Below are 12,353 nucleotides of genomic sequence, written 5' to 3' on the forward strand. Positions count from 1 at the left end.
ATTTTTCTAGAAAAAAAATATTTTTTTATGGTGTTTTGATGACTACTCCAGATTTGTTGACTACTCCAGATTTGTTGACAGTTTTTCAAAAGTAATTTTTTTTTTTTTTTTCTAATATTATTACACTTAATACAACCAAAAAAAAATTCATTTAAGAAAATAACAAAAACTCATTGCAATTTAACGGTCGTAATTTGGACCAAAGAAATGGAAAGAATTAATGTTAAAAAGGGAAAAAGATAAAACCATTCCAATGTCTGAAGAAAAATCCTGGACAGGGATATCATTGATAATCAGAAGCAAAAATGGCGACAAAGCTTCTTCATCCTCAAACCCCAACTTCCCACGTGCTTCCTTTTTCGATACCATCTCTACCAAAGATGTCCAGAAGTCACACTCAAAGGCCGCCCTCATTCAGCAACTCAATCCAATTTTTCCTACCAAAATCCAATTTCGCCATTAAAGTTGCAGAACCAAGCTCTAACTTAGTAGGCGCCAATGAAGACGAAGATATAGCAACTGACGAATCTCCGGTAGATTATTCAACAATCACTCGAGTCAAAACAGACATTAATAAAGCTCTGGAAGGTGAGCAATAGTATAATTTAATTCGTAAACAGTTAAGAATCGTTATTAGGGCTTTTTTTGTTTCGTTTCTGAATTCGTTTAATAGGATACAATCGAGGCATTTTTGGAATGCCAAGTGAGAAGAAATCGGAAATTGAAGATATGGTGAAGTTGCTTGAGTCTCTGAATCCAAATCCACATCCAACTCTCGATCTTGATAAGGTTAGTTCATTCAACTTCACTCACTCCATTTTTTTTCTTGAATCTTTTATAACATAAAATGTATGCAAAATTGATAGTTGGGTGGATGCTGGAAGCTAATATACAGTACAATAACTATCCTTGGATCAAGAAGAACGAAATTGGGGTTGAGAGATTTTATCAGTTTGGGAGATTTCTTGCAAATTATTGACATTGTTAAGGTATTTCCTGTGATCTTTCTCTCCACAACCACTCATCTCTTTAGTTTATCCATTTTGCATTTTTTTTTAATTTAATTCCATTTTCGGTGGATATTGGATTTTTCCATGGTTTTTACTTTTTATATTAGCAATGACTTGAAATTAGTTTATCAAATATTCCATGGTTTTTCTCAATCTGAGAATTTGATCTAACGGCTGTGTGTGACGGAGTTCCTTGGTTCTTTCAAAATTTTGAATTCTTTATTGAACTTGATTTGTAAATTTTAACAACATATTACATACGAAATACAAACTAAAGAATAAAAAATTAAAATAATTCAAAAGGTAAACAGTAAAAATTAATAATTCACTTAAATTAATACTATAGTTTCATTTTTGTTTTTGTTTTGTTTGCATGCTTTACTTTATAAAAGGAAGTTAAATTAGTATATAGTTTTTTGTTTTAGTTAATGCAAGAAAGTATATATATATATATATATAAAACATATTCCTTAAATTTTGAAAAAGTGTAAACAGGAAAAGCCATAATTATATATGCTATTTAGTATTTAGTGACATTAATTAGTTTTAAATATATTGAATTAAAAAAATAAATAAATATTGGAGATTAATTTAAATTTTTTGGTTTGTTGAGTTGGTTTTGATGCGACACAAAAAAGCTTATTGAAAAAACTTATTTATTGCGGATGCTATTATAAATTATAAAATTGATGTATATAAATTACTAAATTAATAAAGTATAATATTTAGTATCTTATTAAATTTAAAAGTAATAAGTTATACTAAATTAGTAACATGTATAGATATCATTATACATCAAACTAAAAAGTTTTACTTTATAAAAAAATGTCCAACCAAACCAAACCAAACCCAACTTTTTTTTTTTGTCTTAATAAATATAATTTATGATACGTAATCGCATTCCATACAACTTCGACATTAGAAAACGTTCAATATTTTCATGTTCAATATTTTCATCTTCAGGCGACAAGTGTTTCTTTGATAACAATATATTCAAATGCACATATTGTGTCTTCTTTGCTCCCTTTATTGATACCAGTCGAGTTTTTTTCTAATGATTTTAAGGTTACTTTCTCTCGCAAGTCTTATTGCACAAAGTTCTGCAACAATTTCATTGGGAGATAGAAAAGATTGTGATTAATTGTATTTTCTTTTTTTCTTAGTTGCGTCTCTGCCTGTAAGACGTTGAATTGTTGAACAACCACTTTGTGATGTTTCTGGGTCCCTTTCTTCTTCACTTGTCCTTGAACTTTTTATGCTATCACCACTTTCTTCATTAGTTACTTCATATTAGTGCGTAGGGTTGGATACGAAGGATCCGTGGTAGAAAATACGAAATTAAAGAGATTGATGTGAAATTACTTCAATATGTAGTTTTATTTATAGAGAAAAAAAATTTATGGTTTTTGGAGTTTTTATCTTTTTTTTTTGGTAAATATAATGTTAGATTTATTATATGACAAGTTTTATCGAAATAATATCTATAAATCCATTAATATGTTGACATGTGGCATAAACAAATATTAGAATAAGCACCGAACAGGTTGGTTTTGTTCACCAATGTGAGTATACTAAGGTGCTGTTTGTTAAAAAAAAAAAAAAAAAAAAAAAAAAAAACCTCTTCTAACCACTTACTGCTGTATCGCGTAGCACACACGCAACACTTGGCCATTCGCGGCTGTTTGTTTTTCATAATACTTCTGATTTAAAAACTGATGCGCGTGTGCTACGTGACGCAACACTTGACCTTCTGATTCAAACCTCTTTACACCTTACTTTAACTTATTGCAGCAGTCTGTAGATGATAAAAAACAAACAAACTTTTTATTACATGCTGCAGCCGTTTGATCCCTCTCTTCTGCTACAGAGGGTCGCAGAGGTGGTCCGTAGAATTCAGACATTTTCGCTTCAAAAAAACAAACGGCACCCAAGTTTCTAATGCGAACTTTAGTTTTGAAATTTGAATAAAGCCCTAAGCATCTTTATATGATTTTTTTTACTTTTTTTAATTTCTTCCTCAATCTTTCTATAATTTACAGCTTTCAGCTCGTAAAAATTAATAAACCAACATATTACAAGATGACATAATAAATTTTTTTTTGAGTTCTTTAAGCCTAAGAGAGAAACTATTTATTGATTCTAACATGTTGTCATTCGTGACAAAACATGATTCTGTTTATCTACGTCCTTCAGATTTTGTTATTTATTTTCTATTAAAACAATTTCAATATTTCACAGATAATAGAAGTCGTTTCTTAAATATTAAAAAATTTACGATATGTATAATAACTTTATCTAAAATATCACAAAAGAAGAAAATTTACAAAAAAGGTCTCTATGTTATGTACTTTTCTTTGGTTTGGGTCCACAAACATTTCTTTTTGCAAAAATATTCTTGTCGCAGAGCATTGGACCCGCCATCATATGTAATGACTATTTTGCCCCTTAGATATCTTATTTACAATTATTTATCATTTATTTTAGTTTACATGCTATTATTAAAAATAAGAAAGGGCCCCATACCACACCAATCGTCCTCAACCAGGCAAAATAGTCATTTTACATTGTGAACGTTTTTTACAATTTAAAAAAAAAAAAAAAAAAAAAAAAACGGTTTTGGATCCAAAGCAATGAAAAATACATAATAACATTTTTTTACACTTTACATCAAAATTTTGTAATAAAAAGATTGTCGTATGCTTAGTGGATGGAGTCATCACTCATCACTAGGTAAACGAATAATATGAAATGACAAAATTCCCATTTCCATGGCTTTAAATTTGTTATTGAATAATTTCGTAATTATCACATGTTTTCAAAGATATTAACATTTCTTTTAATGGTAAAAATGGAGGGGAAAGCAGTCAATGTGATCATGTTCAATGTGAGAGGTCTGAATCTCTTCAGTGGGAAGCTTGTAATCGAGGCCTCCTTCAAGATTTCTTCTAAATCAGTTAAGCCATCAACCAAATTTAAAATATATTTCTATAAAAAGTCAAAATCAATTTTTTGTTTTTAAAATAGATTAATTATGTGTTATTAGTATATTACTCGGGTTACTAATTCCTCATCATTATTCCAGAGGGTTGACATAAGTTACAACACCTCAACTATTATCCCCGACCAGGTATTCCGTTTTTTTTTCATATTTAATTTTGGGTTTAAAACATAATTCCATTTGGAAAAATAAATAAATAAATAAATAAAGATACATTTCTATCACCATAATTACAAGAATATCCCAATTTTATTTATGTACTCGTTTAATATATCATTTTTGTATGAGTAAATTACTGAAATCGTCCCTGTGGTTTGGTCAAAATTGCACGTTTGATCCCTAACTTTTTTTTTTTTGCACTTGGATCGTCCCTATGGTTTGATTTTGTTGCGTTTTTTGTCCTTGTGGTTTGATTTTGTTGCATTTTTCGTCCCTTACATACATAAAGTTAGGGACCAAACATGCAGTTTTTACCAAACCATAGGGACGAAAAACGCAACAAAATCAAACCACATGGACGATCCGAGTGCAAAAAAAAAGTTAGGGATCAAGCGTGCAATTTTGACCAAACCACAGGGACGATTTCAGTAATTTACTCTTTTTGTATCAACAGTTGATGAACATGTTTCGGAAAAACTATGACATTCTTCTTGGGATCTTTAACCCTGATGGTTGGTTAGAAATAACGTATCCTTTTAAACCTCATTTAATATATAAAAATGTTAAATACAAAAAGTAGCAATGTACTTTCACTGATTTGTTTGTTATAAAATTCTACTTTTGTTTTTTATTTATTACAACATTATATTTGGAAAAATCCACCCGGTTAAAGCAATATCATAATAAGAAATACATTGCTATAATTGGTTAAATTTAAAGCTCAAAGTCTTAATAGAAAAAACATTGAAAGTATAATATTGTAATAGAAAGATGTGAAAGTACAATGTTATAATATATATATATATATATATATATATATATATATATATATATATATATATATATATATATATATATATATATAAATGAAATGTGTATTGCTAATGCTATTATTTAGTCCAATTTAAAAAGAAGAGTTGCAATTGTTGAAGCCTTGATTTCATGGTAAAAGATACGTGGATGACACACTAAGAATAGGGAGGGATGATAAAGGCAACATCTTCATATTGGAGAGATCAAAGGAAACTAATCTTTAAGTCTTGGTTTCATATTCCTGTGAAGAAAATTCACATTTTTGGCAAATATGTTATTATTTTTTTTTTATTTAAAGAAGCAAAGGTTTAGAGATTATTATGTAAATGTTTTTGACATGATTTAATGTTAAAATATGATATATCATGCTCTTCAAATATCATGAGTTTGGGCTTCAAACTAAATATCTTAGTCCACTAAATATCTTCAATTGTCAACCTCTTAAAATATCTTGAGTTTGGGCTCCAAACTAAATATCTTAGTCACTGTCGTTTAAAAAGAGATATTAAGCGAAAATATCATAAAAGGTCGTTAACGACATGTCTTCAGAAAGCCACTTCTATTTGGAATATAATAAATGGACCATTGTAACTAACTCACTATGAATCATATATCGCGTGTTTCTGAATAAAGTCCATCACTTTTCTATAATAAGCCATTAATGTATTACTTGGGTTACTAGTTTCATATGGTTATTTCAAATAAGGTAGAAATAAGTTACAACACCTCAACTATTATCCCTGACCAAGTATTCTGTTTTTTCATATTAAATTAGGGTTTAAAACATAATTCCATGTGGAAAAACCAAATAAAAAAAGAAAAAAGAAAACTAATGATGCGTTTCTATCACCATCAGTACAAGAATATCCTGATTATATTTAGTTCATATATCATTTTTGTATAAACTGTTGATGAACGTGTTTCAGAAAACTATGATATTCTTTTTAGGATCTTTAACCCTGTAGTTGGTTAGAGATAACTTATCCTTTTAAACCTCTTTTTTTCGGGTGAAATATATAAAAGTACTAAATACAAAAAGTACCAATGTATTTTCACTGATTTGTTTGTTATTGCATTCTATGTTTTTTTTGTTATTACAAAATTATAGTTGGAAAAAATCCACCTAATTGTTAGCAATGTCATACAGATATAAAATTTTCACTGCTATAAATCTCCACGACTAACACCAATTTTGGAGTAAAAATGGTGTAAAGCTACTCCAATGCAATACCATCTTCAAGTTTGAGTTTATATATTTTCCTTAATGAAAGACCTTTGTAAAATACAGTAATATAGAAAAAAGTGGGTCAATTTTTCAAAGAATGATATCTTAATAAGAAAAAAGTAAAAGTAGAGTGCTACAGTTGAGGGGAAAAAAAAGAAAAGAAAATTAAAGCATAAAGTCTTGATGGAAAAATATTGAAACTATAGTATTGTAATAGAATGAAATGAAATTATGATGTTATAATATTTAAGTGCATGAAAGAATGTTGTTATTTCTAGTATTTAGTCGTAATTAAGAAGAATTAATTATCATTGTTCTTTTTGAAACGGCAAATAATTACCATTTTTAAAGCCTTGATTTCAAGTGATACGATGGATGACAAAGGCAACATCTTCACATTGGAGAGATCAAAGGAAACTAATCTCTAACTCTTGGTTTCACATTCCTGTGAAGAAAGTTTATATTTTTGGCAAATATGTTATTATTTTTTATTTTTATTTGAAGAAATAAAGGTTTAGAGATTATTATGTAAATGTTTATGACATGATTTAATGTTAATATCATCTATCGTGCTCTTCAACTATCATGATTTGGCTCCAAACTAAATATGTTAGTCCATTGTCATTTAAAAAGAAATAATAAGCTAAAATATCATAAAAAGATAAAGTCATGCTAAAATACCATAAAAGGTAAAGTCATGGCTCCAAAAAGACACTTGTATTTGGAATACAATAAAATATCATGGTGACTATGAATTGTATATCACGCATTTGTGATTCTAATAAAGAACCTATTTTTCTAAAATACTTTCCTACAATAGCGGAGCCACAGCCCACCTGAGACCCCTCGTAAGCTCAGTGTCATATATATATATATATATATATATATATATATATATATATATATATATATATATATATATATATATATATATATATATATATATATATATATATATATATATATATATATATATATATATATATATATATATATATATATATATATATATATATATATAGTAGGTTATAACCCATAAAAACCACGGTCAGTATCTAAAATTTTTATATAGATAAAAAAACAATAAATATCAAAAAAACCTAAGATATTATCGATTGTAAGTAATTATGAATTAATTTGTTAAGCAAAATAAACATAATAATGTTATTAGGATATGATTATGTATTTTTAAATTTTGAATTGAATTTAATTTGTTAAAAAGGGAAATAATGAAAATCATAGAAAAATATCACGTGTCAAAGAGACATTCTAAAAAACCGATACGTGTTATTTTTCATTTATTAGAAAGCTATATATATATATATATATATATATATATATATATATATATATATATATATATATATATATATACACACATACAATTCACAGTTTAGTATACAAAATTCACAGCTTAATATAATAACTTCACAATTTAAGACAAAAAAATTTATATTTACAACCATATTTTAAAATTTAAACTTATATTTATAAGTTAATACATGTAAGCATTTCAATGTATTAAATTGTGAATTTAATATATGTAACACATATGTTTCTGGGCTTGTCATTAATGTTAATGTAATAGTCTAGGTTAACCTTTGTAATCTGTTTTGAAATAATATAACTGTATTATTTCAGTATTATGTGTTGTGTGCTTAATTATGTGTCTCAATTGAATAAAGGTTAAGAATGAGCGTCAAAATGAAATGTTAGATAAGCTCGATATCTATAAATAATGTTGTATTGGTCGAAACGAGGTTTATGAATATATAAAGAACGCCGAAATCCGAGTTATAACGAAGAAGTTATGACTTGTCGAAGTTTCGCGACAGAACCGGCACGATGCTGAATGACGTAAAATATGAATTTAAGATAGGGCGATATCTAGCCTTAGTAATCTAAACAAAAGTCGTAGAATATGTTAAACCGAGAGCGTACATAAAAAGAACGTCTAAATCTGACTTCGTATGAGGAAGTTATGATTTTCCGAAGTTTCAAATTAGCGATATACAGCCCGAATACTCGAATATGAGATCGAGTGATTTTTAGCCGAAACAATCTAAACGAAAATCGAAGATCTCGTCGATAGTAGTCCAACTGTAAAAAGACAGACGAAAACGGACGTCAGATGAAGAAGTTATGAATTTCTAATGGAGTTTTCCTTTCCCGGCCTACTAAAAATAATATAAAAATAATATAATAAAAATAAATTCAAAATTTGCTGACGGAGTCTAAATGAGAGTTGTAGATCTTGTTTTTACCTACACATCGATATAAAGAACATCGAAAATGGAGTTTGTATTCGAAAGTTATTAATTTCTGAAGTTCGGGGCGCTAAACCTAAAAACTGTTAGAGACCACGACGTGGAAACAGTGCCCACGACGTGGCATGGCTTCTGACGCCTTCTGGAGCCTGACAGAGCAAGTGGACGATGACGCATGCAGTGACGCGAAGCCCACGACGTGGAAAATGAGAAATTTGCCCTATAAATAGATTTGAAGGGGCAGCCGGCCAAGGTTGCTAATTCACCCTTCTCTCACCCATATTACCTCAATTTACATGCAAAGAAGTACCCCCGAAGCCCCGATATCATCTCGAGACCCGAAGCGAGTCCCAAAGCCCCGAAGATCCCAAGAAGAAAGTGTTTCCGAGCTGAAGCTCTGCCCGCGAGAAGCCCGGTGTGTGAAGAGATCACATTTTCACTGAAGAATACTACTCTTAGAGTCGTGGTGTTGTCCGATGATCTTTTGATCAAGTGAGTGTGTAGTTACTTTCTTCTAACGCATAGTTATGAAGTATTTTATATGAAATACGTGTTATGTGTATATTTTGTTGTTATATGTGTGAATGTATATTCACTTTCTTCTATCTCATAGATATGATTTGTTCTCTATGAAATATGTGTTATGTGTATGTGTCTCATCTGTTGTTTGGAATATGTATTGAATGAGAATGTTATATAGGTTTTAAACTATATATATATATATATATATATATATATATATATATATATATATATATATTATCTACTAATATATTGGGTAGAACATGGGTAGATAGTTGATGTGTGAAAAACAGATGAAAGACCTCGATGTTGTTGTTGACCTTGTCATCTAGCAGAGTATGGATGACGACCACGGACTCTTTCTAGACGGTCTTGTGGAACGCTAGCAGGTTCATAACCTGTACGTGTTGTGAACGATGTGTTCACCAGTGTACTCTATCCCCCACATGGTTGCCTTTAGGACATCTATTGTTGAGGAACCCCTTTGCAGTAATGTCTGTCCCGATGAAAATCCTAGATTAGGTACCTGGTAATAGATGTTGTCTTAGGGACGTAAAGTGAGGATAACAGGAATGGGTAATCGGGTTATTGTTGTCACACCCCCAAACCAGAACAACGGAAACGTTCGGAGGTTGAGGACGTCATATTCAGTATCATAACAGTTCATAGTAAGGAAAGTACACACCACCATATATATATATATATATATATATATATATATATATATATATATATATATATATATATATATATAAAGGTTTCAAAATGTTTACATAATTGTATTTGTTACATGTTCAAAAGATAAATACATAAAACATCTTTCAAAAGAAGTAATTAACGCTAGAGCGTTAATCCCCAAAAGTTGGTTTCCAAACCTGCTTAGCGATTCCCTGAGAATACAAGTTATTTCAAAGAAAAAGTGTCAACAATTAAGTTAGTGAGTTCATAAGCGGTTTCGAGAAAATCTATACCATTCCAAAGTTCATGCGTTTTCCAAAAAAAATCCCTTATTTTCTTATAAAAGTATGAAATGCATATGAATGTTCGTGTTATGAAATGTAAATAGTTGTACCAGGAAAATCCCTTATTTTCCTATTAGTTGATTGTTTTGGATATAGGAAAATGCCTTATTTTCCTATTAGTTGATTGTTTTGGATACAGAAAAATCCCTTATTTTCCTAAGGTAACAGGCAGTCTCTAATGTCCAAGACCGAAAATCGCAAGCAACTGACATGCTTAAAAGGTTGAGGCATAGTTTTATATATTAAAGCTATAAGAAGATCGCACTTGTTAGATGAAGGATAGTTTTAATAGCCACTCATTCATAAAAGCAGAATACCATAATAATTTTCCATCCGGTGAGTTTTATAACCATACTAAACATAATATGCCTGTGGCGACGGTCTTCAGGCGTCGAAATGTTATGAAAAACTATCACCCAAAGGACTGTAGCTAACAGTCAGGACACGAGATCATGACTTCCCGTATAGATCTATACACATTTGACACGCTCTCCAAACGGGAGACTCTGGTTATAATAGACAGGACTTTAGGTAGTACCTTTTAACGCAAAGGGAGCATTAAAGATGTAATCGTCTCACGGATTCTCAACTAAGTCTGTATTAAAATAATAGTTTTGTATGCAATGTTTATCCTCTTTCACAATGCTTGACAAAGCATAAATCATAAGTTCTTTGAATGCATAAAATGGTTTAACAATGATGGCTAGCCTGGATACTATGTATTTTTTATAAATCTAATGCATGCAAAGTATAACAAGAGTTTTCTCATTTTCACTCGGGATCAACCGTGTGTTTACTTCTATTCTCCCCCGAAATGTATTAAAAGTACATTATAAAGTATTTAAAGGTGTATAAAAAGGGGTATGAACTCACTTGCTTGAAGTGGTTGTTTTGAAGTAGTCGAGCGAAGAATCAAACAGAACTTTAACTGGAAAAGTTGATTTTCTCGGGATTCTCAGGTATCTCGGGAGCGTAAGACTTCCTTCTGAACTTGGATATGAAAACCGGGATGTCGAGATGGCTTCGGGAGTTAAACGCAGAGCTTCGGCACGAGAAAGAGATGAAATGAGCAACTAACCCCGGAACCCTCGCATCCTTTATATAGCGTCTGAATCCTCGGATTACGCTAGGCGTACCAAGGAATTACATTGGGCGTAATCCGGATCAGGCCGGTGACTCCTCCTCTTTTGGATAATATCGGGTATTTATAATTAAATTTAATAATTTAATTATTTAATAAACTTCAAAAATTCATATCTTCCTCATACGAACTCCATTTTTGACGTTCTTTATATCCATGCGTAGGTGGGACTACGCTCTACAACTTTCGTTTAGACTCTGTCGGCTAATTTTGAAATTATTTTTATTATTATATTTTTAATAGGACAGGACAGGAAAATTCCGTTAAAAACCCATAACTTCTTCATCCGATGTCCGTTTCGTCAGACTTTTTACCATTGTAATACCGTTGACGAGACTCTTCGATTCTCGTTTAGGTCATGTTGGCAGAAAGTCGCTCGATCTATATTTCGAGTTTTTAGTTGTCTACTGCTACGTCCGAAACTTCGAAAAATCATAACTTTCTCATATTAAGTCAGATTTGGGCGTTCTTTTTACGTATGTTTACGGTTTTGGGATATCTACAACTTTCATTTACATACCTAAGGTTAAAAAGTATTTTATTGAGATTTCGCGTTTTACGCTTTAACAGTGTCTTACCGGTATTGTCGCGGATCTTCGATTGGTCACAACTTCTTCGTTATAACTCGGATTTTAGTGTTCTTTATATTTTTGAAAACCTTGTTACGATATCTACCACTTACTATATCCTAATTATGGTTTTATAAAAGTTTAATTTTGACCCTAATTTGGCTGGTGTTACATTATCCCCCCATTAGAGAGAATTTCACCCCGAAATTCGCATTTCGACTGGGACTTCAATTATTTGAGGGAGGAAGTAGGCACTTCTGTTCCATTTGCTTTTCTTGTTCTCTAGTGAATCTTGATTGTAGTGTGGGTGTTCCAACGGACCTTCATTATCCTATCTGTTGTTTTGATCGGTGTAGGTTATGTGGATTCGGGTTTATTTACTTATGTTCATCTAAATGTTAGCATGTTTACTTGTAGTATAGGTTGGCTTCTTCTTGAAGTTCATGGTTGAATTCTTACCTGGTTCGCCTATCACCACCTTGTGTACACAAGTCGCATACACACTTTGTAGTGATAGGTTAGCCGTAATTATTCCTAGCCTATATGTTTGAACTTGACTCTTTGTGCGTGTGCTATTCCCAAATAGTTTGTCGGTAATACTTTAGGAAGGTTGTAAAGGTTATAGTA

The 12,353-nt window shown here is 30.7% G+C and overlaps 1 protein-coding gene across 2 annotated transcripts; it reads left to right on the forward strand.

Annotated features, from left to right (window-relative positions):
- Window positions 1–218: 218 nt before the first annotated feature.
- Window positions 219–5,359, forward strand: LOC145043521 (Plastid-lipid associated protein PAP / fibrillin family protein). 2 transcript variants are annotated; one of them, XM_078992206.1, is made up of 7 exons: window positions 224–588; window positions 674–789; window positions 867–989; window positions 3,865–3,963; window positions 4,093–4,137; window positions 4,622–4,695; window positions 5,120–5,359. In XM_078992206.1, exons 1-7 carry the CDS (start codon window positions 306–308, stop codon window positions 5,202–5,204), a joined length of 825 nt encoding a protein of 274 aa, XP_078848332.1. In that variant the 5' UTR covers window positions 224–305; the 3' UTR covers window positions 5,205–5,359. The 2 variants fall into 2 exon arrangements, with proteins under 2 accessions (XP_078848333.1, XP_078848332.1); XM_078992207.1 differs by lacking the exon at window positions 4,622–4,695 and having other exon boundaries at window positions 219–588; window positions 5,100–5,120.
- The last annotated feature ends 6,994 nt before the right edge of the window (window positions 5,360–12,353 follow it).

This window comes from Lactuca saligna, chromosome 4, assembly GCF_052625555.1.
Source record: "Lactuca saligna cultivar CGN05327 chromosome 4, ASM5262555v1, whole genome shotgun sequence".
NCBI lineage: Eukaryota > Viridiplantae > Streptophyta > Magnoliopsida > Asterales > Asteraceae > Lactuca > Lactuca saligna.

What these genes read in the sequence shown, in the direction of transcription:
- LOC145043521 (XM_078992206.1), top strand. Translation starts at nt 306, where the DNA reads ATGGCGACAAAGCTTCTTCATCCTCAAACCCCAACTTCCCACGTGCTT. An exon ending in AAATTATTGACATTGTTAAG is followed by an intron (nt 990 to 3,864) that starts GTATTTCCTGTG and finishes GTAAAAATGGAG; the next exon opens with GGGAAAGCAGTCAATGTGAT. An exon ending in GATGGTTGGTTAGAAATAAC is followed by an intron (nt 4,696 to 5,119) that starts GTATCCTTTTAA and finishes TCATGGTAAAAG; the next exon opens with ATACGTGGATGACACACTAA.